The 27,807-nt window shown below is 34.1% G+C and overlaps 2 protein-coding genes across 3 annotated transcripts in view; both read left to right on the forward strand.

The window, feature by feature from the left end:
* The first annotated feature begins 1,340 nt into the window (after window positions 1-1,340).
* Window positions 1,341-21,773, forward strand: LOC101892781 (lethal(2) giant larvae protein). Its single transcript, XM_005180281.4, has 12 exons — window positions 1,341-1,503; window positions 2,163-2,235; window positions 3,950-4,090; window positions 16,517-17,295; window positions 17,368-17,913; window positions 17,981-18,495; window positions 18,559-18,686; window positions 18,754-18,862; window positions 18,933-19,584; window positions 19,646-20,106; window positions 20,962-21,070; window positions 21,136-21,773. The coding sequence occupies exons 3-12, from the start codon at window positions 4,007-4,009 to the stop codon at window positions 21,266-21,268; spliced, it is 3,516 nt and encodes a 1,171-aa protein (XP_005180338.2). The 5' UTR covers window positions 1,341-1,503; window positions 2,163-2,235; window positions 3,950-4,006; the 3' UTR covers window positions 21,269-21,773.
* A 3,927-nt stretch (window positions 21,774-25,700) lies between these two features.
* LOC101894319 (putative uncharacterized protein DDB_G0271606) overlaps window positions 25,701-27,807 on the forward strand; it is a 43,773-nt gene continuing 41,666 nt past the window's right edge. Inside the window, exon 1 of one of the 2 annotated variants that reach the window (XM_059121321.1) lies at window positions 25,701-27,202. The gene's annotated coding sequence lies outside the window, so the exon portion shown is untranslated. The remainder of the gene's footprint in view (window positions 27,203-27,807) is intronic. The other variant, XM_059121322.1, reaches the window with a different exon arrangement.

Consider the following 27,807-nt stretch of genomic DNA (forward strand, 5'->3'; position numbering starts at 1 on the left):
CCAGAACTGCAAGAATCTGTACATTTTTACTATTTCCTTCGATAACATAAAGGGAAAATTGTTATCGGAGTAAAAAATTGTAGACACTTGCAGGTTCTGGGACAGAGCATTGCTCTCACTGTCACTTGAACTATTGATCTGTTCCAGTACCTGCAAAAATTTACTAGTTTTGAAATTTTCTTCGATATCATAAAGGGAAAATCCGTAATCCTAGTAAAAACATTTATATTCTTACAATTCTGTAAGATACCATATGTTGTTTGCTTTAAAAATGCTCCTTTTCAAGGAAGATGTAGTGAAAAATCAGAAAGAAGGAACAATATTTATCGTAGTTAAAATATATACATCCTTGCAGTTCTGCAATTGGGCAAAATAAAGTTATTTTTCAATTTTTGAAATCATTAAATTATCATTAGTAAACCGTGGTAGTAAAAAACATTGATATGTCAACAAGGTTAATATTTTTTTTTAATAAATAGATCTACGAAGGCAATCAGAGTTTTCAAGAATTTTTACAAATTTAAATAATTTTTCATTCAAAATTTCCAATTTCAAAATTGGTGTGACAGTCCCAGCAGCTGTGTCAATGCGACTAACTCATGGCAGAAGAATACAGATAGATGCATCAACGCTTGGGAGCATTGATGTGTCAAAAACAAATTAAATATTTTTTCAAATATAAGTAGATTTTTATATGTTTTCTTATACTACGTCATTCGGAGGCTATTATAATTTGGGTTTTTCAACAATTTTTACAAATTTAAATAAATTTTCATTCAACATTTTCAATTCCAAAATTGGTTTGACAGTTAATTGTCCCAGCAGCTGTGTCGACGCGTCTACCTATATTCTTCTACCATGGACTAAAGGGCTAAGTACATACGAAGCTTGAAGTAAGGGCTAGGCATATTAATGTCAAATTATAATGGAAAACGACGGCTGGATTTTAGTGCGGCTCTGTAATCCCTTTGTGAAATGTCACAACATATGCCTAGCCATGACTTCAAGCTTCTTATTTACTTAGCCCTTTACTGTAAGAATGTGAAACGTTTTACTATGATAACCGATATTCCCTTTATGATATCGAAAAAAATTCATAACTAGTAGATTCTTTAATAATATCTGGATAAGGATAACTGCATACACGAATTAATGTTAAATATTTTTTTATTCCAAGACAGCCACCCGTAAAAATATAGAAGCCGACCGATGAACTATGGTCTCTACATCGACAATCGATTACAAAAGTATACTTTGCAATTTTCACCATACGCAAAAATCGAATTCGATTTTTCAACACCAAATGTCGATTAATCGAAAGTCGACTTACGTATCCCTAGCTGAGAACTCGACTTGTTTTGATTTAAATTACGAGGAACTCGGACGTGTGCTTACGCGGATAAATTTGCCGTTCGAAGTTGCATTTTTGTTGCTAGTTTTCAAAATAGAACATTTGTTGTGTGTCTTCGACGATAAACAAAAATACGTTTTAGAATATTTATGGTAAATTATTTAAAGAATAACAATTATAGCTACTACTGACTAGTGGTGTGTATTCAAGTGTGACGGCAAGCAAACGACGCTAACACAAACCTGTTTTGAGTGTAAAATGCATGAAATTAAAAGAATACAAATTACGTGTTGTATCTGCAGACAAGGCGTCCCTATGTATTTTATTCAATAAATTTAACATATATATTGCGGTATCATACCAAGATTTGCAAACAATTTCAGAAAATATTCGCTTAACTTCCCACAACACAGTGACTCACGCGCGTCATCATTGAAACAACAAAAAAAAACAAGAAACGTCATCGACCGAATCAAGATGATTTGTGATTATTTAAGCAAATGAGAAAATACAAGAAAATGTTAAAAATATCTCATTTTTTCTATTGAATTCTATTAAAAAATATAAAATTTAAATGTATGGAAAATATAAAAATGTGACTGAAAGTCAAAAAATATCAATGCACAGTCAAGCGTCAAAGGCTTGAGAGTTTGTCGTTTAAAGAAAAACAATGGGAAAATGCAATCACTAATATCTAGAAGAAATGTCTAAAGACAATACATACATACATATTTATTCTGTCGTAGCAGCCATGAATTGTTTGATTAATAAAGTGTTCGGGTGTGGTTTTCCCTTTTCTTTTTATTTTTAGTCACCTTTTACTCTATGCCATTTCCAATAACAACAAAAACGTTTTAAGCATTTGAATATTTATTTGAAGTTGGGTAAGTTGTTCACATTTCATTGGCATATAGTTATTTTGTTAATAGGGCCAGGCAACTATTTTGTTTTGAGTATGTGCGTGTGTAGGGTATGTGCCGGTGTTTTTGTGGCCATTGTTTACGACAATGATACCTGTTAGGTATTTGTTTGATTGCAGATATTCTCTTCTACAATGCAGACACGATTGCTCTTTGATCCTTGTTGAGGAAGAGAGAGAGGGAGATGTAGAATACAAGAGGAGAACATCGTTTTTTTCAATGTCTGCTCTGAAGGTCACTAAAATTAGTCACACATTCGACAATAATTTCTGTACAAATGCTTAGCTTTACTGAGATGAAAATAATTACCAAAAAAATATTTTCAATAGGCCATAAAATCTGAATTGGGCAGTAATTCTTAATAAAAGAAAACGAACAAATAAAAAGTAATGGATTGAAAATGCTTATAAGGGCGCGAAGAAGGCTCCGTTTTCGCTAATAATAATAGGTATTGAGAACATAAAATATATAGCATTTATTTTTATTGTTTCCAACATAATTTTAAATGTAAAAATTAGACTATATTTCTTATCTAATATGTCATTATTTTTACTTGGAAAGTAGAGAATTCTGTTTCATGGTCACAGTTTCGGCGCTGGTTCTATGAACATCGATATTTAATAGTCTAATACACCAATGACACCCATGGTAATAAGATATTTGATAGACCAAAAATATCAAGGACTAACAAGGACTCCACAATTAAAAAAAAAAAACGTACATAACTTATCTAGCTTTATTTTTTGGTATAGGTATATGTAACACACACATGCATGGACGATAAATATTAAAAATAACTTGGAGTATTAGTGGATTCCTTAAATATATTCTTAAAATAAATGAAATTACGCAAATACAAATAAAAAAATTTTATATAGGTATGTCTATTTTTTTTTAATTTCGAGATATCCATAATACTAAAGCCTCCTTCATACCATAATACTAATGCCTCCAAGGCCAATAAATAGTAATACTAATGTAATTATGCTCCTAAGTAGAAAAAAATTATTTTAAGTAACAATATTAGTTCTAATTGTGATCCAAAAAAAATTAAAGAAAAAATTGTTTTAGTTCAATGAAAAGAATACCTCAGTCTGAAAAATTCCATTTAACGACGATGTTATTGTAATTATTTTACAGTCATATTCAAAAATTTTAAAATTTAATTTAACTTCTCGGCATTTGTTTATATTAAAATAAGTATATATAAATTCATCGGGGGTATATTTAAAATAAAATGCATGACAAAAGCAACCAACTAAAGACAACAAAAATTTTGTTTTCGCCACAACACAGCACCCAACAACCAGTTTGCTTTAAAACAAGTTTTGTAATTTTAGCTTGTAAATGTTACATGAGAAGTCAGCGAGCGCAAAGTGGCATCGAACAAGAAGTTTTCCAATGGTTTGGTTATTTTTTTCTTTGCACGAAGCAAACGATAACAATTTTGGTAAAGAAAAAGAGATTTTCCAAATAAACTGAAAAATAAATGTAGGTTTTCTGAAGCAAAAAAATATGTCTCCTGCATTACTAACGCCTCCAGAGTAAATATTCCAGTTTATTTGCCTTAATGTTAGGAAATGCCCACATACATATACACCTATAAGATTTCTATCTCTTTTTTTTAATAGCTAACATTTCCCTACATCTTTAAATCTTTCTGTTTTGTCTATTGCAGATTTGCCATTCGCCTGACCATTATTTCTTTCCATACATTTAAACTGGACTTGACAACATGTTGAAATTTATACGTGGCAAAGGACAACAGCCTACAGCTGAAAGGCAACGCTTACAAAAGGAATTATTTTCGTATAGAAAGGTGAGTTTTAAGTTGTGTTTTTGGTTGTAAACTAAAATCATGGTCATTGCTTTGTATCATGACAAACTATTACAGACAAAGCACAGATTTGAACGTCTTTAAATTACTGATTTATGCTACCTGGGAAATTCTTTGAATTTTAGCTAATGGTTTTTTCACAAAATGAAATTATGTACTAGATACATGTAATATTTGGAAAGTCAGTTTGCACAAATTAATGTTTTTAATGAGGTGGAATTATTGGCTTATGATTATTTAGTCCCACCATAAAAGTCAAATCAACATGTAATACACTTTTCATTTATATTTTGGAAATCTCGTCCTTTATTCTTTAAATAAGCATTCGCCAGAACATTGTACAATATAATACTTCTTGAAAATGTAAACAACAGAAATGATGATGCCTATAATTTCAATTGAAAATGTCTGTCTGTTTGTCCGTTTTAACTAGAATGACTAAAATTTTCTTCAGAGAGTAATACAATTTGTATTGGTTCTTATCTAAATATTTTAATTATTATCAATTTTATGTATATAAAAAAGTTACTAAAATACCTGCCATAAAAGTTTTCGAGTAAAATTTTGTAAGTTCTCTGTATGAAAATTGTCAAGAAACCTTTCTAAATACATACCATAGTGTATTTAAATAAGTTTTGATTTAAAATAATTTACTGGGTCTTTGTGGAAAAAGATAGCATTCAGATTTTCTTACAGATTGTTACAAAATTGTAGAGAATCATGTTACATGAAGCTCAGGGCCTACAAAAACAGATTCAATTTCACAATTATTTATAGAAACCAATTACTTAAATGAGCCCTACATTTAATAACATTTGCGTATTGTGTCATTTGTAAAGTACTGCTGTAGAGTACATAATCAGTTGGCGTTGTACAACACCCTTCTACTTAAAGAATAAACGAAAATGTAGTTGTGGATAGATTCTTGACACAAAAAATTATATTCGACATGTGAATGACTTCATTTTGTGTATGGCTTTGAAATTCTTCGATTTCAGTTATCTTTGTTATTAGCTTTTTTTGCTTTCCGTCTATACACATATTCAATCGAAAAGTGTTGGAGTAGCGTGAATGTATTAAACCTGGACAATTTTATCACGCCCATTTACTATACCAACTTCTTTTGTTCCATATTTGTTTGTTGTTATCGATACTTAAGTAGTTAATGTGATATGCCGTTTTTTTTGTATTGGTGGGCAATGAGAACACCGAGAAGTAGAAGAAGAAGCTTAAAGTAATTCTAAACAAACGTGACAATCCATAGATAAACGATAAAAAATACATGATTAACTGTTACATTTTACCTCTTTGGAGGAAAAGAGAAATGGGTGGTGGCGACCAACCAAGACTTTGTGCCAACACTTTTAACTGGCTTAACTAACAAGTTTTGCAATATTTCTGTTTCTAAAGCAGAGTAGAGATAACATTACATCAAATGATACGAATAAATACTTGTACTTGTGCTTCCGAATGCAGAAAATGCATGGATATTTAATTTAAAATCGTGGCAGTGAGTTCGTAGTTGGCTGTTTATGGGGACAACTCAGAAGTGGACTGGGCGGTGTACGAATGAACGAACGACACTGTGTGACGTAGCCGCAGAATACCAATAAAGCCAAAAGCAAAATATTCTTTCTTTTCTATTGAAAAGAAAATAAATATGAAATAACGTTCGTACCTAAGGTGTGGCCGGTTGTTGCAGTTGGGTGTTATGTAGGTATGTTTTACCAAATTTACTTTCCTTTATGGCCCATTTATGTACCCATATTGGTAATTTTGTTTAAGAAACCGCGCGAAACCGGTCCCTTCAAAACATTGACATATGTAGGCAGGTATGTCCATACATACATATGTAGATTTATGCCGGTTATTTCTATTCTTTGTGCATGTGCTGAGTGTGTTTTCCACTTCTTTGCCAACCAAATCTTGTGTAAAATTTCTGATTTATTGCTGGCCTTTTTGTGTGGTTGTCAATAGGAAAACCGGCATATTTCTCTTTATTAATATCGTTTGCTTCTGAGTCATCATTACCGTTAGAGGTGTGGTTTAAAAATGCTGGTTAACCCCTATATTAATAAGCACTCAATGCGGGTAAAGTTGATGTATTTGTCGTTAATTGTCATAATTAGAAGCAAAAATAAATTCCGACATTATTTCGAAATTTCCAGTGTATGTATAAAAAATATATTTTTAAGTCCTAGAAGAATAAAGTTGGTACATATTAACGCAAATTTTTTCTAATAAAAATGGATGCTAACAGCGTGGCTTTTCTTGGTGATACTAAGTGATTACCAGGAGATCTAATGTTCTAGTTATTTTCATTTTTGATATAAATCTTAATTAAATAATAGTTACCGATATATTCTACACTAATATAAATCTAAAAAGGTTAGTCTCGTTTTTATATTGATCATCTTCTTTTCGCTTTCGCACACAAACATGACATAATTAATTTGAATAAGCCATGTACAAATGACGATATATGGGAGAAATCAGTTAATTAACCTAAAAACTTTGTCATTCAGACTTTCCTTTCGTTTTCCAATAGTCACAAAATAACGTTAATCCGTTCTACATCCACCGTTCGTTCATAAATATATGAATTCTTTTACATTTGCACGTGATACTCGATGACATCACTATGTCCATTTTTCAAATTCGTGTAGCTAAATCAAACTGAAAAACTATGATAAAGGTGAGATAGCAATTTAATATGTTTAAAAGGAAATTATGTCTGTGCGGATATTTTGGGGGAAGTTTCGCCCATAGAAACCTTTTCTACCTTTCAATGCAATGTTTATGCTACTGTTTTGGATTTTCCGGAAGTAGTAACGTTATTCGTGCATTTCCGCTGTTTTTGTTCTTAGCCGAAATTGAGCGGCATATTTATAGAATTTGTATTTCTCTAGTGCTTGTGTGGGGGATGGTGACTGGTTTTTGTCATACTTCAACACAAGAAGTTTATGTTCATGGCTCTTTGTTTATTATAGGAGAATGTCTGTGTTATGGTAATTTATTTTTAATTACTTTTCAATGTTAAGTAATGGGAAAGTGTATTTTTTTGTTATGGGGCAACTGCAACTGATTATGTTGCATTTTGTTTATGTGTCACATTTCATTTGGTCTTGTAGATGTGTGCATAAGAATTGTATGTTAACTACACCATTTTCAATTGTAATTTAGAAACTAAATTTTTATTGTTGAAATTCCATTAGAAACCCATAAATTACAAGTTCGGAAATCATTTGAAGCTCATTATCCTGTTTGCGATAGGGATCGGAATTCAGAACTTGTTATCGGAAAGATAGACTTATCCAACCGATGTTCTGAGATTTCAATGCATAAAATTAATTCGGAGTTTTTTAATTAAAATCGTATTTTTTCTGTGCACAATACTGAGGATTTATGTCATTAATGAAATGGTTTGCATTTATTCTAGTTTTGTTTTATGTCTTATATACATACATATTTAAATGTATGTATGTTCATTGAACCTGTGATCTCATGTTCATTTTAGGTTCATTCAAGTTAAAGTAATTGAAAGAAAAAACATTTATAATAGTAGTGAGAAGATATAGTTGTCTATTGTTTCTCTTAATTTAGACACTATGAAATTTTCGGTCATGATGTCACAGCGTTATATAATAATTTGAGAATTCTAACAGAAAATAGCAAAACTATTGAACTATGAAACTATTAAATATAAAATATTTAAAGATAATATAATTATACCATTGAATTATTTGTAATTGCTAAGATTGTAATACCTATACTAATCCAAGAAGGCGGAAGAAATAAAAAATAAATAACATTAATTGGAATATGTAATAATCGCACGACTGCAACAGGCGCCCGCCGAAATCTGTTAACATGAACGAACGGAATGCCTTTCTTCTTTTTAAAAATAACTTGTTTTTAGAATCCTGAAGTAAAAGTTAAGTTTACCATATACAGGGTGAGATGAAAATAGTGCAACCAAATTCAGACTGTGGTCATTTCTAAGCCACTCGTCCGACAGCTGTTAAAATCATTCCAGCGACCGTTCATTATATTATTTACTAGCGTACAAAAGCATTTTGGTGAGAATTTTCCAGAAAAAAAGTCATTCTTGTGGAATTCAAGCGTGATAGTATCTTCATATTTGGCTGAAAACCACAAGTGGCTATCGTTAGAGCACTCCAGCATTCTAATGTCAATAAATCTTTTGTGTCTCGTACCATCGCTCGGAAGTGGACGGAAGAAAACAGCAACATCAGCAGAAATGGTTCGAAAAGTAAAGAAACGACTTGATCGAAACCCCCGTCGCAGGGGACGAAAAATAGTTCCTCGCTTCATTTCCAGCGCGCAATGGCCACCAAAATATCCGGATACCAATTCGTTGGACTATTGTGTCTGGAGTATTTTGGAAAGCAAGGTTGGCACTAAAAAATACCAAAGTGTCGATCACCTAAGGCGAGCGCTTCGCCGGGAATGGGCCAAAATGCCGCAGAGCAACATTCGGGCAGCGTGTGGTTTCATTGGCCGTTTGAATGCCTTAATTCGTGCCAAAGGTGACCAATTCGAACAAATCTAAACTTATTCTAAAATTTGATGCTATTTCCGAAATTTTTGCTTTCATTCAATAAAAGTAAAAAAAAATGTAGAAATTATGACGTTTGACTTTGTTGCAGTATTTTTTTTTTATCTCACCCTGTATATTTTGTATTCTTAAAGCAATTTCGACTTTTCTCCCGATGTGTTTGCTTTCAATCTATTTATTGTCTTCTTCTTGCACAATATTTGTTATGTTTCTTCACATTAAAAAATACATTAATATTTCTTTGATTACATTTTGTGTTATCAAGGATTGTAATTATTTTCAGATAAGTTGCGTATGGTGGTGGTATTAATCATTATTTTAGGTTTCACCCAGTTTTGTTTTTAGTTAGGTATACGTTATCTATTCCGTTGTTCTTTTATTGGATTCGAATGCTTCCCTCCTTATCATTATATCTATTGATAACACATAAACAATGCGTTGTTTCCGATGCCTTGACATGTTCGTGGTCTATAGAGCTCACCCAACATAAAAACTGTTCGTTTACAAGATAAGATAATAATGTCGGCTACACATGTTGATACATATACAGTGGACGCCAGGTGACTCTTTAGCGAAACCATTAAGGTATATATTTTTTTTAGTATTCGAAAATATATGTTAGATTTATACCAAATGGCGTTTATTTATTTCAATCCATTCATGTAATAGAATCCTTTAAGGCAAAAAAAAAAAAAAAAAAACGTTGCTTCGAATAAATTCTAAGCAAACTAAAATCATTACAAATAATATTAATAAAACACTGATTAAGTATGAGATTGGCATGTCTCTTCTTGTTTGACCACTATTGTGATTGTTTTGACCACTATTTTTAATATGGAAAAGATATTATTTTGTTCGTTAAAGCAAAGCAGGATACACATGCATTTCGTAAAACGATGTGTTGTAAGATACATATTTTGGATTCCGAATAGAAATAAACATTTTGCTGTTATAAATTCATAACACTGAAATTCCAACCTAAGACTTGGTGAAAGAGCGTTAAAAGTCTCCATTTCGAAACAAAACAGAGTTTTGACCTAGCTGCAGAAATACTTATTTATATTTAAAATGTTAAAAATTATATTTTGGCCTACTGTACAGCAGCAATTTATAAATTACAACACCGCTACACTTGCTAATGCAATTCCAAGTTTGTCAGGTTCTTAAATAGCACTCAGATAAGACTGAGTTTTTAGAGCTTTTGTGTGGCAATGGTAGGGGGTAATGTTACTGATGATGATGGTATTGTGCAAATAAATAAACACGGTTGGTTAGTTGATAAGGTGGAAATGTCTATTGACTCATATTTTGTGTGTGAGCAAGTCAACAGTAAATACTACCGTTAGCGGTGGATAAAAATGAAAAGTTTCCTTACCATCGATTTCTACGCAGATATATATATATAATGGCAAATTTTTGAATCCATGGATTGCGCAGTACATCGACATGGTTGTCTCCAAGATGTATTGTATATCTTGACCCAGCTTTGAAATCAATTTAAGGCACTAAAGACTTTTTCGTCTGCAGAGTTTTTCTGTAGAATAACACATATCTTCCATTGCAGAATGAATTTGTTGAGATATATACAACATTGGATAAAAAAACAATAAAACAATTAGATCACAAATGACCGTCACTGCTAGAAAGAAAACAACAGAAAATTGCCACTTCAGCTGAAAAGCATTTAATTAAAGAACACTGTCGTCGTTTATGGAAGAATGTTTTGAATATTTGATTAGTAAAGTACTTTTTCCACGAGTTCTTTTTTGTGACTCTCGTCGCTGAAAACGCACACTAGCATACACACAGAACCCCAATTTCAAAACTGATTCATCGATTCGAAACTGCAAGCAAGACGATGACAGCGTCTTAAAAATATTCAAGAGTTTAGCAGATACTATTCCCTTTAGATGGTTGGCTGACTGGCTGGTTAGTTGGCATTCAAACACATAAAAATATATTTTCTTTTTACCAGAAGACTGACTGACTGACTGGCACAGTCGGCGACTGTACATAGCTGAATAACGATGAATAGTTGTTGAAAATAATTTTGAGAAACAAATCATTTAAATCAAAGTCTACTTTCAAGTACTTCTTCGTCTTCGTTAAGAAGTAGAAGAAAAGAAAAAAAAAAAGAAAGCTCTATATAAATCCATTGAAAATTAAGGTCAATGATTGTTGTTTGTAAATGGCCTTTGAATTGTATACGGAGATGGGTGGATGGATGCACACACATGTCTCTGTGGGATCATTAATAAAAGTACTGATAAACCACGAACGGGCAAAGAACGCATCAGTACATCTAAAGTCAAGAAAGTAATTTAAATGGATAACAACTTCTTTACGTACAGCAGACAAAATGGAAGCGCAGACTTGAGACTGTTTTTCTTATTACATGTCCCACTATTGCATATATCAATAACATGGACTGGACTGGGGAGGGCAAAATCAACAGCATCAGCATCTTGGCATACAACTTGCAAAGTGGAAGTTTTTACTTCAATTTAGTTCTTAATTGGTAGATTAATAAAAGCAGCAGTCTGCTATCTATGGAGACAAGTTGAAAATAAGCAAGTGAATTTAATATAATTTCTCGATTTATAAACATGTAGTGTTTAATTGTTGTCTCTGTCTTTAAACAGAACATTATGAATTTACATTATTGTTTTTTTTTTAAACTAAACAACATTTTTATCATGTTTGCAACTTTTTTCTGCACATCCAAACCAATGCGAAAAAATTGTTACATAATTATCAACTTGGATTACATAGGAAAACCAGGGAACTAGACGACAAAAGGTGGCACCAATTAAACACACCACAAAAATGTAAACCACCAGTGGATGCCACAAACTCTTATTTCTTCTGTGTCGAATATTTAATTTGATGAGAGCAGCAACAGTACTCTCGGGCCACCGACGCCAACAACAAAGACCGACTATTTTTAACTGAAAACCAATTCGATTCGAATTCCAACTAACAATCTTGCGTATCATATAACACCAACATCAAAAGAGTTAGTAGCGACATTCCATTACGACATAGCTGTAGAGATCTATCACCAACATCATTTGTCGGTTGCATTACAATAACAAAACAAATTTTAGTATAATTTGGCATAAATAATAACTGTAGCACAGCATGTATCACATTCGTTAAAAAATACAGCACTAAAATAGATGAAAAGTAGTAAAGTTATTGTTTATTGTTTTTTTGGAACTGTTCTTGCCACCATGGACTAGGTAGCTGCATTAATGGAATAGGTTACATTAAATATGTTGTGGGTTGCATTTTTTTCTTAAATAATATGTTCAGAATACTCTGCTCTATAAGAAAATTAACGTTGTCGATTATATAAGAGATGGTAAAGCTATATTTCTTCAGCAGCTCAGGAATAGAGGGAAGGAATCGTAATTTTTGGAATATTTGTAGAAAGTTTGCAAACTCGTGTAATCAAGTTTTGTGGCGCACCTCCAACCACCCTCTACCATCTAACCACAAGTCACACATTAATTCAAACAACTATCCCTACCATCTATCCACTCGATACGAATTTGTGTTGGTAATCACAAAGCAGATGTTAACAATAAACTCCCTCCCCCTCCATTGAAAGCAATGTTTGTTGTTGTGGGTACGTGTGATTATTATTGTAATAAACTTAAATAATATATGCATATTTTTTCATTCATACTTTCATTTCCTCTTCAAAAACAAAAAAGCCACCAACAACAATGACATACATTATGTGTATAAGAGATTTATGGTTGAACAAAATCAGTAAATTCTGCATTTGTTGAATAAGAAAATGTACAATTTCGTATGTCTTTGTTTGTCACCGGATACTACATGGTAGATAAAAATAGAATTTTAATATTGCCATAATAATTGTTAATGGTCACCTGATTTTAATAGGGTATCTGATTATCATTATCTGATTACATAAATAGATTTCTTACTCCAAGGGTCCATAGAATTGCTATACTGCGCAGAGGACGTAGAAGTCTACCAAAGGCTTTATTGTGGTCCTCTGAAATATCCAGTAAGATATATAAAAAAAGAAATATTTCGCAAAAAGCTACGATATCGAAAAAAGTAATAAATATATTTACAGATTCATTTACAACATAATTTTGATGACCTCTATGTGAATTAAAACAATTTAGGGGAAAAAACAGATCGAGTTTCACAACGATTGTAGGATGGGGATATATACATCCGCTGTGAAACTCGATAGCAGTATGACAAAAGATCTGGCAACCAAGGCTTTGTAGGGAATTTGTGATTTGTAAGAATTGATATACTTTGTGGAGAAGATTAATGTAGGACAATATCGATATAGTCCAAATATTACGAAGATTAATTAAATGCTCGCAGTTTCAGGGTTAAAAAAATATAAAGTCTTATAATATTTATACCCTACACCACACTGTGTGCACAAGGAAACGAAATAGACCCATAGTTCCCTTTGATCGATGTTTGTCCGCCCGATTGTCCATGTCTCCGTGTTGAGATGAAATTTGTTACAAACCCTATTAAAATTGGCGAGGATTTGTCCAGATTCTCACCATTTTCACTAGGGCCAAACAAATGATTTATGATGCGACCTGTACTTTGTTTACAAAATAAAAATGGAATTGTAGATATATTTCAATTTTATTGAGAGCCATATGTGATATTAGGTGATGTTTTTCCCCATATAAACGGGTAGCTCTTCTAAATACGCACAGTGGTGTAGCGAATCATATAGCCGGCACCGTCCGACTTTTCACGTTTCTTCACTGCTTTTAATTTGACCCTGAAGGCTATCTTTCACTTTCAACCGCAATTTTGACCGTATAAGGTAGACATTATATATGAATTAGTTCCTTTAAATATACGCTTATACAGGCTTCACCATAGCGTAAAAGATATGTAAAGTTTAAAGAATATATATTTTTATTAGGATACAATTTGTCACGGATTTTACTCAAATGTATTTTAGGTTTCGGTTTCGACATAGCATTCATAGCTTCTCATTTATGATATTCCCACAAATCGGTATTTGAATGCTTTTCGCCCAACTTTACAACGAAATGTTACGCAAATTATTATTTGGGAAATTTTTTTTATACTTATATATTAAACTTTTTAATTTTTATTTATTATGAAATTAATATTAATTTTGGTTCTAAGTGGACAGCTTTTTTTGGATTTATTCCCCTCAGAAACAATATGTATATAATGTTCAAAACCGAATTTAGAGAATACTTATTTAAAAAGATTTTTCCTGCTCAACTTAATGTGGTAGCAATTTGGTTCCTGAACTAATTTGCAATAATAATTATGATATTTGTTGGTAATTTACAAGAAAACAATCAATCTTAATCGGGTAATATAATGACATTATATTTTGCAATTTAAAAAAATGCATTGAAGTGATTGATGTGTCCAAAATATTAAAAAAACAGATTTCTACGTTTAGACTGAAGGGAAATGGACACCACGTCAAGAATATAGGCATGAATATTTTATAACCTGTCATATACGTAACATTCATACCAGCCATCACTGATCTGTTTTTGGGTAATTTATCAATACACAAGTAAACATTAATTATGTTTGTACCTTTTGTTTCATATTCCATTCCTACAAAAAGAGCATATTTATTTTGGTATAAGAGAGTAAAATATTTATCGCACTTTCGAAAATATTGAGAGAAACACCTTCTCTCCGCCTTGTTCACTCACGAATTGTATATTGGGGTTTCTTTTGTTTCAATTAACCTTGTTCTTACCAAATTGGGTCGTATAACAATGTTGGCTAGAGGCACAATAGAAGATAACAATTGGATAAATGTGTTGACAAGCTATGCCAAAACTTTCCGGAGAGATACTGAATGTCAGAGTGGTGGTGGGCAACGAAACAACTGGTATCAAATTTAACCAATTCTTCTAAGAGTCCAAGAGTCGACCAAATCAACCTCCCTCCATCCACTGGCGACCAAACATCAGCCAGCCAACACAATTTCTTATTGTACTCTAAGAAAGAGAAATACATAATGATCGTTGGTTGGTCGATGTTGTCTGTGTGTGGTGTTTTAAACTTTTGCTAACAAAGCCAACTTCTCCAAGTTCAAAACTTAAAAACACAAAAGCGAAAGAATACCAAAATAAACCGCAACGGCAAACATAAAACTCTCTAAGCTAACTATAGCATGAGAAGGACAGACTGACAAACCGACACTACGGTAAACTAACATACCGACTGAACGAGCAGCCACCTAGCCAGCCAACCATAGTTTTGGGTAAAAGCATTTTATTGCTTCTCCTTCACTTCTTCTTCAACGTCTTAGCCTTCTCATTGCTCTGGAGTTATATTTTCTGAACTTTGCTTCAATTGTGGATCTATCTATACAGAGCGGTGTGTGTCTTTTGGCTTTTTAGTTGCTCGTCTCGAACAATGCGATTCAGTTAGACAATGCTATTTTATACAGAAGGTTTCCGTAAAGGTTTACGTTTGGACAACGGTGGTGGAGCTGATGCTAACGGCATTGATGATGGTGGTGGCGGTCACGAAGTTCAAATGGTACTCGAAATGATAAAAAAAAAACAAAGTTAACGGTTATAAAAAATATATATTTGCATTGTTTTTGTGTGTGAAGTTTATTTTTCGATTGGATTTGAATAAAAAAAATAATATTGTGAGGTGATCTTTTAAATATTGAAAATTTAAATATAATCACAAATCGCGTACCGTGTAAGATGTATGATCAAATGAAATAACAATTATTTGTTTCCAAAAGATTTCATGTGAAATTTATGAGAATCCGTCTTTCACGTAAACATATGGAAAATAGGAATGTATACGGTATTAAAATAAAACTTAAAGAAAAGTCAACTAAAAATATACCTTTGCTTTTTCAAAATAAGGAAACTTATTTGTCAATACTACAATTATTTGTTCTGTTCCATAGCCTGCAGCGATCGACTATTTTTGCAATTTCTTTTCGATATCGTAAAGGAAAACGGTTACTTTAACATTCTTTCAGTTCTGGAACAGACCAATTATTGAATCAATTTGCGTAAAAACCTTGCAATACATGACATGAAAAAAATACGCGTTTTCTTTTAATTACACAAATTTGGTGAAAATGACTTCTCAGTTAGATTGTTGTCAATATGTGTTGGAAAATAATTAGTGAATTCTCGCATCCTTTTTTGTTAAAAATCGGCATTGAAAGGGCAGAGCGATTAATAATTGACTACACTTTAATTCTTAAATACATACAAGCTGCCCTTCATGGAATTTCATATAAGGAAGTCAAATGGACTTTATGACTTAATATTGTTCAAGTTTTTCTTCCCACTCCACAACTTGTGGATTTTCTAAATTCATAAATTCTGAGTAGAGTTTCATTCATAACTAGTGCAGAACGACAAAAAGTTGTTAGTTCATATTTTTTGTTTGTTGTTGTTTTATTTTTTAGTTTATTTCTGTAGTTTCTTTCTGAAGAATGGTTTTACAATTTTCATGAAGCAAAGCGAAAAGAAACTTCGCTACGCCAAAGAAAACCTGAAATAAGCCTTACTTGTATAATCCGTCTAGTTACATAGATAGTGTATGTATGTTGTATGTATTTAGCTATGTAACTTCACGGAGTTGAATACACACACACAGATACCTTTGGTTGTAGGTATTTCTTTTCTCCGTCATTGTGGTTGTGGAGATTTGTTTCGCAGTTGATGTATGTTAGTGCCATTTAAAATGTAATTTGCTTAACCATCCATCGAAGCAAGCAAACGGTAACTAATTTCGCTTTTTACTCCCTTCTTTTCTTTTTTTCTTTGTAGACCGCTCAACATGGATTTCCACACAAGCCATCAGCAATGTCCTATGACCCCATATCGAAATTAATGGCCATTGGTACACAAACTGGAGCTATCAAAGTATTTGGACAACCTGGCGTGGAGTTTTATGGCCAACATGCACTGGTCAATAATTTGGGCTCAGAATTGAATGTTCAGCTGATCGAGTGGGTATATGGAACAGGACGCCTCTTGTCGTTGACTGCTGCAAACCAATTGATTCTGTGGGAACCAGCCGGTGCTACACTGGTAGCTGTTAAAACCCTACCATTCGATGGTAAATTGAAGAAGGTATCCTCTTTATGCTGTTCCTTGGATAAAGATGTCGTATGGATTGGTACCGAGGGCGGCAATGTGTATCAGTTCGATTTACACACATTTTCGGTACGCGAGCCCGTTATTTATCACGACGTTGTGTTGGAACAAGTGCCTCCCACATACAAATTAAATCCTGGTGCAATTGAATCCATTCGCCAGCTGCCAAATGACCACAGTAAACTATTGATTGCCTATAACCGAGGTCTCTGTGTTTTATGGGACTTGGAGACGTCATCAGTGTTAAAGGCGTACATTGCCCCTGGCCATGGTCAGAGTGTTGGACTTTTCGTGAATTCAACAGGTTCCCAATTTACCTGGTATCATGCTGATGGCTCATTTGCTACTTGGAATATAGGCAGCGGCGATCCACCTAAAAATGTGAATTATGTGCCTTATGGACCTGATCCATGTAAAAGTATTAACCGTTTGTACAAAGGCAAAAGGGGGTGAGTAATAACTTTAAACTTTTAAGGGTCCACTTAAGACAATGTGTTCTGTTCTGTCTCCGCTTTCAAAAGATCCAGCGAAGTTTCCATCTTCTCGGGTGGTATGCCACGTTCGGCATATGGTGATCACCATTGTGTCTCTGTTCATGATTCGGATGGCAATAAAATATGTTTGGATTTCACTTCCAAAGTTATTGACTTTTTTGTAACTTATGCCGAAGATTCGCCTGACACCGCCGAAGTACTGATTGTTTTACTCGAAGAAGAGTTGTGCGCCTATGATCTGACCGATCCAAAGATTCCACCCATAAAAGCTCCTTATTTGCATTCAGTCCATACTTCAGCTGTTACCTGCAATTACTTGGCCTCACAAGTAAGTCATGAGGTATATGCAAAAATTGTCAAAGCCGGAGAAGAGCAGGATCAACATTATAGTGGCATTGAATGGCCTATAAAGGGAGGCGAATTGGCAGAGACCGAGGATGATGAAGTTGAAGATAGTGAAAAACAATACGAAATTTTGCTAACGGGCCATGAAGACGGTTCTGTGAAATTCTGGGATTGCACAGGGGTTGTATTGAAACCTATATACAACTTTAAGACGGCGCTATTATTTGGGTATGAACAATGAAATTCTCTCGAAACAATATAAAACTAAAACTAAGAGAAATATTTTCAATTGTAGCCACGAAAATCAAGATGATATGCCTGCTGCCGATAATTCTGAACCAGTTGATGAAGGTGATCCTCCATTCCGTAAGGCTGGTCTTTTCGATCCATACTCCGATGATCCACGTTTAGCTGTAAAGAAAATTGCCCTGTGTCCAAAAACGGGTCGCTTGATTGTCGGCGGTACAGCTGGTCAAATTGTTATAGCCCATTTTGAGGCGGATGAATCCAAGAAAGCCCCCTTGAAAGTTAGCTCCATGAATTTGGTCAGTGATCGTGATGGTTTTGTTTGGAAGGGTCATGATCAATTAAGTGTTCGCGAAAATTTACTCGAACCTAATGCTGAACCAGTAGGAGATGACGGTGTTCATATTACGGGTGTTTTGCAAGTGTCACCACCGGCGAGCATAACCTGCTTAGCCTTGGAAGCTAATTGGGGTTTGGTAGCAGGCGGAACTGCCCATGGTTTGGTATTGTTTGATTTCAACAATTTTCTTCCCGTATTCAACCGATGCACGTTGAATCCTAATGGTAAGGATTTTCTTTGGAAAATACGAATATCCACCGATTTTAAATGTGATTGTATTTACATAGATCTCACTGGTGCTGGTGAGCAATTGCCACGTCGCAAATCTTTTAAGAAATCGTTGCGTGAATCATTCCGGAAATTGCGTAAAGGCAGATCTACACGCAACAATCCTTCAAATCAAGTACCAACAACTGTAAGTAGATTTGAATGTTTAATTTTTGAGATCTGTTGAACACTGGAATTTTATATCATCTCCATAGCTGGAAGCTCGTCCCGTAGAACGTCAAGTAGAAGCACGTTCCACAAGTGATGACGGCATGGGTTCTATGGTGCGTTGCCTGCTCTTCGCCAAGACTTATATTACAAATGGTATGTAACAGATTTGTTTGTGAATGTTCCGACTATACTAAATAAAGCGACCTCTATATATATCTTCCAGTAAACATAACTTCACCTACTTTGTGGTCGGCTACAAATGCCAGTACAATTTCGGTATTCTTGTTACATTTACCACCGGCACAGACTGCTGCCACATCGGTTCCACCAACAGGTGTTGACGCCAATGCTTCGGCACCGCCACCCCAAACACGTCGTGTATCAGCCCAAATTGCAAAAGAAATACAGCTTAAACATCGCGCCCCTGTTGTAGGAATAACCGTTTTCGATGCATCAGGTTGCCCTGTTGATCAGTTGGGTGGCGGCAATGGAACTGCTCCCCATCGTGTTCTCATTGCATCCGAAGAACAATTCAAAATATTTTCACTGCCACAATTAAAACCCATCAACAAGTATAAGTTAACTGCCAACGAAGGGGCTCGAGTTCGACGCATACAATTGGCCTCGTTTTCATGCCGTGTACCTGCCGAACTTTTGCAAGGTGCTCAGTCTGGTAGTTCTCCAACAAAGTCGACACGTTCCCATGACCAAAACGAGGGTGGAGCCAACACTAGTATGACTTCGGCAAGCAATTTGGAAAATTATCATGAAATGGCTTTGGTTTGTTTGACGAATTTGGGTGATTTAATGGTGTTGTCGGTGCCTGAATTGAAACGGCAACTGAATGCTGCCGCTGTAAGAAGGGAAGATATTAAGTAAGAGGCTGGAAAATATTTTTTTAATTTTAGAGAATAATGTCTGAACTTTCTTTTTTAGTGGAATTTCTTCACTCTGCTTCACTAACTACGGCGAAGCTTTGTATATGATGTCCTCTTCAGAGTTGCAACGCATTGCCTTGGCTACATCTAAGGCAGTTACACCACAAGGTACCATTTCTGTTGACCAACTGCAAATTAATGAGTCTGTGCAAAATGATGATAAGGAATCTGTAAAGGAAGATTACGAAGCTAACGCAGCTTCCTCACCGACTCATGCACCAGCTGCCGCCAAACGTACCGCCGCCGCTACAAGTATTACAACAACCTCGACTTCCAGCAAAACAGTTGACGTTGAACATTCCGGCGGATTATCGAATGGCATTGGTGAAGGCAATTCGCCCAATAAGGCCAATGAAACTATTAGCAGTTCGATTGGCGATATTACCGTGGATTCTGTAAGAGATCATTTGAATGCCACTACCACCACATTGTGTTCCACTACAACGGAGGAGACAGTTGGTAAGTTATTAAGCCCTCTTTGGACTAAATACATGTGTAATCTGCTTTGTCTGTTTTGTTGTAATATTTTGTATTGTACCATTTTGTCATTTATTGTTGTGAGTGGGTGGAAGCGGAATGCTAACTCTAACAAAGTAGTTCATATGTTAACACATTCATGCGATTATTACTAACAATATAATATTACCATTGAAACCAGTTTTCCATAAAAGTCAATAACGAGACACAATCATCACTTCATTTTGGTATTTTTTCAAAACTAAAACATAAATACGCACAGTCATAATGTGATGTGAACGTAAATGCGCAAATACAGTGACACGGTGTCGTCGTGCGTATCGCATTTGATTTCGAATAATGGTGCTCACATATTTATGAATATCCCAATTGTTTAATATTTTCTCTATACATTTTTCTAAAAAGCTACTGTAAAAATGTTTTTTCTAAATTGTTTTGTGGAAAAAATATCATGAACCAAACATAATCATTCCATACCAGATCATTAAATTTCACTGATGTTTAGCATACCTCAGGCTAGCGTCATTAGCATTACAATTTGGTTTTGTGTCTGTGTTCATTTTTATTTTCCCTTATATTTCTTTTTGACTGATATGCTAACACTTTGCTTTACAGGCGCAACAAGATGAATGATTTGATTAAGTTTGGTTGTATTTTGAAATACATATTTACATACATACCCCTCTGCATGCACATTAATGTATTGAATTTTTAAGTTCTTTTACTATTCATTAATAATATAATTAAGGTAAATGGTTGCTATAGCTTATGGGCTTGTAGATAAAACTTGGAGAAAATAATTTTCTAAAATAATCACATTTCACTGTTTTTTGCTAGGCCGTCTATCTGTTATGAGCACCCAAACCAATCAGACACTTACAAGTGTCAACATGAAGGACATACCCGATATAAATATACCTAATTTAATGGATTTGGCACCCTTAAGGTAAGTTGTGTGTACCACAAATGTTTGCATACAGTTGAATTCATTGATTTTTTTTCACGTTCCAGCAATACCACCGAAACCAGCACCAGTTCTGTCGTAATTAAATCTGTCATAACAAGCATTTCTCATGAGAAGACAAATGGGGAATCCGAAACGATAACTACGAAAACAACAACACACGAAGAAAGCCAATTCTAAATTATTATTTAAACACTGCTGCTTCATCACGACTAAAATCAACACCACCACAACATTGCAAAATAAAAAAAAAACAAATATCTATAAGAAAAAAAAGTAATGAGTACACCATGCATGTATTTACACCCTGTATTTTTATGTTATCATCGTTTTTCTTAGTTGTAAACGTTTTTTCTTTCTTCCTATTTACTGTCTCCCGTACCATGTAGTTATTTTAAGTATTGCATTTTCTTTGACTCTCAAATTGTAATCATTCAAACTTTCATATCAATCCTGTTATTTGGGATACCCGCCCTCTTCCCCCAAAGGATAACAAATTCGCAAGTTAATATAATCGATTTGAAGAAATTAGTATTAATACTATCAAACAAAATACCGTTATAAAATTGTTGACCACAGAATATCATTTGACCTTATATACAAACATATAAAAATACCATCGTTTTAGTATTTAATTTTATACTTAACTATGAATAAAAACAAAACACTTTTTATACAAAAGAAATTCAATTTTGAAGGAAAACGAAGTGCTGCAAAGTCATTCCCATTATTGAGCTGAAATTAGCGGTATTGATTCAAATCAATAAACTCAAGACTTTCCAGGTTTAAAAAACCATTCGCCTTTATTGAAAATTGTTTTATTGTCTCGACTTGCAAATAACACGGTGCTACAATCATTGCAACTGGAGTTTTTCGATTTGGCAATACAGTGACAAAGAAATTGGTGCCAAGTAACAATTCCATCATTCAAATTGCAACTAGCATAACAGTGTTGCAGTGAAACATACAAATATTTTCTTGCACATTGTCATGTATTGTACAAATTAAAAAGAAAAATCCAAATAATAATACCCTTAAAATTTGTTAAATCTGTAACTCGTGCACTGTGGTTTTATAGCCATAAGTAGGTATGTGTGTTGTTGACAAGTTAAATAAAACAAAAAAGAATCAAAAGCATTTATTATCATATACAATCATATACAAACTATAACAACGTAAAGTACAACCTCATAATGAATTGCCTTAAACGTGAGAACAAATACTGCTTTCTTTCCAATCATTTTATTTGCATTCTTGAAAAGTTTCTGTTTTTTACAATGAAGTCTTTTTGATTTAATCCGTTTCATACGTTTTAGGAATTTTTGTCCTTTTTATACTCTAATTTATCGTTTCACTTCACATGTTTCCAATCTTAATTATACAAAAATATATTTTTACTACATATATAGAATTGAAAAAGGCGTCGCATCAAAATTGTTTAATTATATGTGGAATACTATTTTTGGACTTTTTTATGTATTTAAAACAATATTTTTTGATATTTGTAATAAAAATAATATTTTAATAAAATCTGATTGATATAAATGTTGTTTCCTATAGTAAACCAGGGGAGTGGTAAATATTATAACATGAATGCTGGGTTAAGAACATATTTCGGGAAATTATGTGTGCTAGATTCATGATTTCATCTACTAGTGTCATCCTGCAACAATTGGAATTACGCTCACAACTCCACTTCTTTAATTCCATTCTGAGTCTTTCCTGTAGGTCAATTGAATTTTTATACAGTTCAGAGAAGCTGAAATAGAAATCACCACTACCAAAGCATTGGGCCCAGCTATATCATTCTCATATTCGACATCAAAAAACTTTGATCGAAATTGATCAAAGTTTTTGATTTAATGCAGCGAAAATGTACATATTCAAATTAATTTTAATAGCCATTTTTTTCTTCTTCAAGGGGACAGCTTATTCAGCTATACCTAATTATTGCCACTACTACTACTGCTAGACTCGATTTCGATTCCATCAGCGTGGAATTTTCTTCACGAACTATTATCGGATTTGCAAATACTTCAGGCACTTCCATAGTCAGAGCCAAATTCTGAACTCCGTTATCGTAAAAAAACGCCTTCCAAAATAATTTGAATGTGTTAATATTCAATTAAATTAAAAATACCAACATTGGACATTTCTGCAGTTGCTTTTCATACCCTACACCACACTGTTGTTAGGGGATTAAGTCTTTGTGCACTTGTTTTTACCATAGAGAAGAAAGCGAGATAGACCTATAGTTCCTTTTGATGATCTGTATAAAATCACATTCTAAGTCGATCTATGTGCCTAAAAATGTAATTAAACTCAAATAGGATGGATTTAATGGATATAGATTCCGATTCTTTGATTTCTAGGGGGATATACCACCCATATATTAGTTCCTTTTGACTTTTAATTCTAAAACGATTTAATTCTTATCAATTCCCCATAAAAACGTTTTCGATCGAAAGCGAGAATTTGACCCTTGAAAACTATCCAGCAATATACTTATCAACAGTTTAAACAAGGGAATATCGCAAACATTAGTTCTTCGTTCTTCTTTACATTTAAGCCGACATTATTCCGTATTTTAGTCTAATCTATTTATCTACGGCACTAGTGATTCACTCTAAAGTGTTCCCCATAAATAAAAAAGTGTTCACTACAAAATCCTTCTGAGGGAGAATTGAGATTCGCCGTTAGAATTGACATTGTGACAGCTGTTAGTCTGTCCAAGTCTTAAATGATGTCCCGCATGAAACATTGGCAATCACCGTAAAATAATGCTTCACCCGATGTGTCCAAATTCCACGTGGTGATATCCTCCAAGAGAAGACCAGCAGTATCATCTCAAACATGAAGATGTTAAAGCTATTCCAGTGACAGCTCATTATATTGTTTACAAGCGTACAAAGCATTTTAGTCAATATTTTCCAGAAAAAAATTATTCGTGAAGGAATTCAAACGTGATAGTGTGATTTCTTTATATTTGGCTGGAAAACCACAAGTGACTATCGTTAGAGCACTCCAGCATTTAAATGTGAATAAATATTTTGTGTCTCATACCATCGCTGGTTACCGTGATACTAGGAAGTGGGCGGAAGAAAACAACAACATCTGCAGAAATGGTTTGAAAAGTAAACAAGCGACTTGATCGGGCGAAGGTGGTGAACTGCCGAATTTGGTTTTCTCCGATGAGAAAACATTCGTGTTTACTTGCCAAAGAGGTCAGCTGGAAATGTGCCTTCGGTTGGCCACCAGAACTCAAGCGCCGGAGATGGTTTGGGCCGCCAAAACAGCCGATGGTCCTCTGCGCTCGTATTAATCGACCGTGAATAAATGCTCAATATTATCGCGAAAATATTCCTGAGGGTGTATTAAAGCCTTGAGCACGCAAACATTTTGGCCGCAGAACTTGGACATTCCAACAGGACTCAGCCACCCAAGAATGGTTACAAAATGAGGTTCCTTGCTTCATTTCCAGCGCTCAATGGCCACCAAAATCTCCGGATACCAATACGTTGGACTATTGTGTCTGGAGTATTTTGGAAAGCAAGGATCACCTCAAGCAAGCTCTTCGCCGGGAATGGGCCAAAGTACCGTAGAGCAGCGTGTTGCGGTATCATTGGCCGTTTGATAGGCATAATTCGTGCCAAAGGTGACTATTTCGAACAAATCTAAACTTATTCTAAAATTTGATTCTATTTCCGCCATTTTTTGCTTTCATTCAATGAAATTTAAAACAAATGTAAAAATTATGGCGTTTGACTTTGTTGCAGTTTTTTTGTCTCACCCTGTATAGCCCAACATAATAATAAGTATCTGTACGTAAATGTTGAAGGCTAGATCAGAGCTGTGCAATAATATTACGTCTTGGGTACACGAAGTCTTCATTCGTGTGATAAGTTACCTGATTTTTTGCATCTGAACTATGTCTTGTGACCGAGATACCAGGATATGCTGTTTTTTTATACGTATTTTTTTACAAATTTATAGGGGTGGTACGATTTTGGAACTCTTTCTAGTTTTATGTAAATATTGCCATGTGCAAAGTTTGGACAGAATCGGATAATCTCTGCAACAGTTATCATGCCCACCAGGCAGCATATTGTATTTATTTCAATTGAAAAGAAAATAAGTCTATTTCCAAGAATTTCCGAGTTGGGTGCAATTAGGTGATTTTGAAATCATTTTTATTTTGGAATACTCAAGCCAATTTTTCGGGTTTTTAGAGAACAAAGGGACAAGTTCTCTAAAAACCCGAAAAAATTGGCTTGAGTATTCCAAAATAAAAATGATTTCAAAATCACCTAATTGCAAACTCTGAGTATAGAAGAACTGTCAAAATTTCTCTCTTGTAAAGAGAGCAAAAGAGAGCGTCTTTTGCATAATATTTGTGTTAACAGACGACTTTCAGTAACAATTTGTAACAATTGTTTCTCATTTTTGGATAATCAGACAGATCTTGTAATACGATTTTTTGAAAACCAAAATCCGTTACAAATCTCAAAGTTTCAAATGTTCGCCGGAATAACCGACAATCTGGCAACATTTTGTATCTGATGAATATCGAGAGTCCCATACAGTCACAAACATCTTCAACACTCAGCACGTTAATTCAGTTAACTCTCAGACGCTCATGGTGTACGTTGGTTCGCGCATAACCATTTCTTTTTCGACCACTAGTGTTGGTGTTTTGTCTTACCAAAAACCAAAACAGAAAAAAGAATAACAAAAAAACGGAGTAAAATTTTAAAAGAAATATGCGTATAAAAGGTGATTGGGAAAAACATATTGAGAAGGAGTGGAAGAAATAGTGTGGTGAACAAGATCGCAACAAACAGCAAAACAAAACAACCACGACGGTCAATGCAAAAAATTCAAACTGAAAACATAACGAGCAAAAATTGAAGTAGTTAAAGTAAAGAAAAAAATCCAATAGGTACACACCATACCATCATTCCAGCCATAATACCATAAACAGAGAAAGAAGTATCTATAAGACACCGATACCGAACAACAAACAAACATCAAACCGAGAATCGTTTGCCAAAAAAAAACCGAGAAGAACAAATTAATATTTAATGAAAACAACAAAAAAAGTTTTAAAAAACCATCTGACGGGATTGTTGAAAGTCGTTCAAGCATTAATTACGACGTCTTTGCCTTGTGTAGTCATCGCAGGGTGCAGATTCAATCCAAACAGTTGCCTTTACAACAAAAACAAATACCATTGATGATCTTGAAGATTGTTGTTTGCCGTTTTTGTTGATCGGGCGTAGCATAAAAAGTGTGTGTGTGTGTGTATGTGTTCGCTTATGTCGGAGGAGGACTGTTTTTTGTTTATAATTACAACAAATTCCAAATGAATTAAAAGTGCGTTCGAAATACATTTGAGTTGAGTCAATACTGCCTTGTCAATTAATAGCTGTGTGTCAGTGCGCGAATTCAATCGATTCAATACAATTCAGACAAACGAATGTTCAAGGAAGTGATAAAGAAGAGTGCGGGCGTTAAAATTGTTTATTGTCCTTAGTTCCCAAGATACGTGATGTATGTTTGTATGCCAAATAGTTCGTGGCGAAAATGCGAATAAGTTGATCTTGTTTTTATGCGTCATAATTTGATCGCATTTAATGTTGTATAAAAAATGAATTAATTGAGCATTTTCTCGACAAAGAAACCTTGAAAAAGCTTTATTACGCCTCCGTTCATCTCTTCAGCCACTGCGGACAGAAAATCCACTTGGAGTCAGGACTAAAACAAAATTCACGAAAACCACCACTACAACCAACCACATATCGTATCGAACCAAGCTAGTTTAGCACGATTTGTACGAGGAGAGCAAGGAGCACTGCAGAAGCCACAGACATTCCAAGTTACTTGTTACACAAGAAGAAGTCAAAAGAAGGAATTCTTGGTGAATGTTTTGTTGTTGTTGTAGTTAGCCGTTTTCCATTAAATTCCACTGAGACTACCAAACATCTCGTCTGCCAGCCATCCAACCAACCATTCAGCTATTAAGCCTGTGTGCACTCCAAAAATAACATTGCGCATTTCATGCAACACTTTGTTGCAGTTAAGGGACACAGGGTTCTACATTGAAACCTGATTCGGGTAAGTTCGATTAGAAGTATTGCAATTGGCATTGTCTTGTTTTTGTATAAACAACAAATTGGCGCCCTTTTTAGACGAACCTGTGAATTTGCATTCTGGTTTTAAAGGATGCCTATTTGCTATAATTTTTAGGACCCATGCTTTATTTGTTTGACTTATGCATCTTCTTATAATTTCTGAATACATCATTAAATAATAATGACATTAAAAATGTATTTCAAAGTGTTTTTGAAATAAATCTACGTTCGTTTAGATCTAGAGTTTTATTTGGATTAATTTTAAGAAACATACAGTTATTGAAAACGACGGGAACAATGTAAACAACGATTTAAATAATGTAAATAATATAAAAAAAAACTTGGATTATGACAAATGGAGTATACTGTCAATCCCTATAATTTGGAGGTTCTGAGTGGGCCTATACCTGCGGCCATACTTAAACGTGGAAAATTATATTCCATTTTATACCTAGTATGGAGGGTATATTAAGTTTGTCATTCCGTTTGTAACACCTCGTCGAAGTATATATTTTAGACCCCCCACAAAGTATATATATTTTTGATCAGAATAAAATTCTATGTCGATTTAGCGATGTCCGTCCGTCT

The sequence above is a fragment of the Musca domestica genome, unplaced genomic scaffold (genome assembly GCF_030504385.1).
Source record: "Musca domestica strain aabys unplaced genomic scaffold, Musca_domestica.polishedcontigs.V.1.1 19, whole genome shotgun sequence".
Lineage (NCBI taxonomy): Eukaryota > Metazoa > Arthropoda > Insecta > Diptera > Muscidae > Musca > Musca domestica.

Coding starts and splice junctions, on each gene's coding strand:
- LOC101892781 (XM_005180281.4), top strand. CDS start 4,007: ATGTTGAAATTTATACGTGGCAAAGGACAACAGCCTACAGCTGAAAGG. Junction 18,687..18,753: donor CAAATCAAGTACCAACAACT/GTAAGTAGATTT, acceptor TCATCTCCATAG/CTGGAAGCTCGTCCCGTAGA. Junction 18,863..18,932: donor CAAGACTTATATTACAAATG/GTATGTAACAGA, acceptor TATATCTTCCAG/TAAACATAACTTCACCTACT.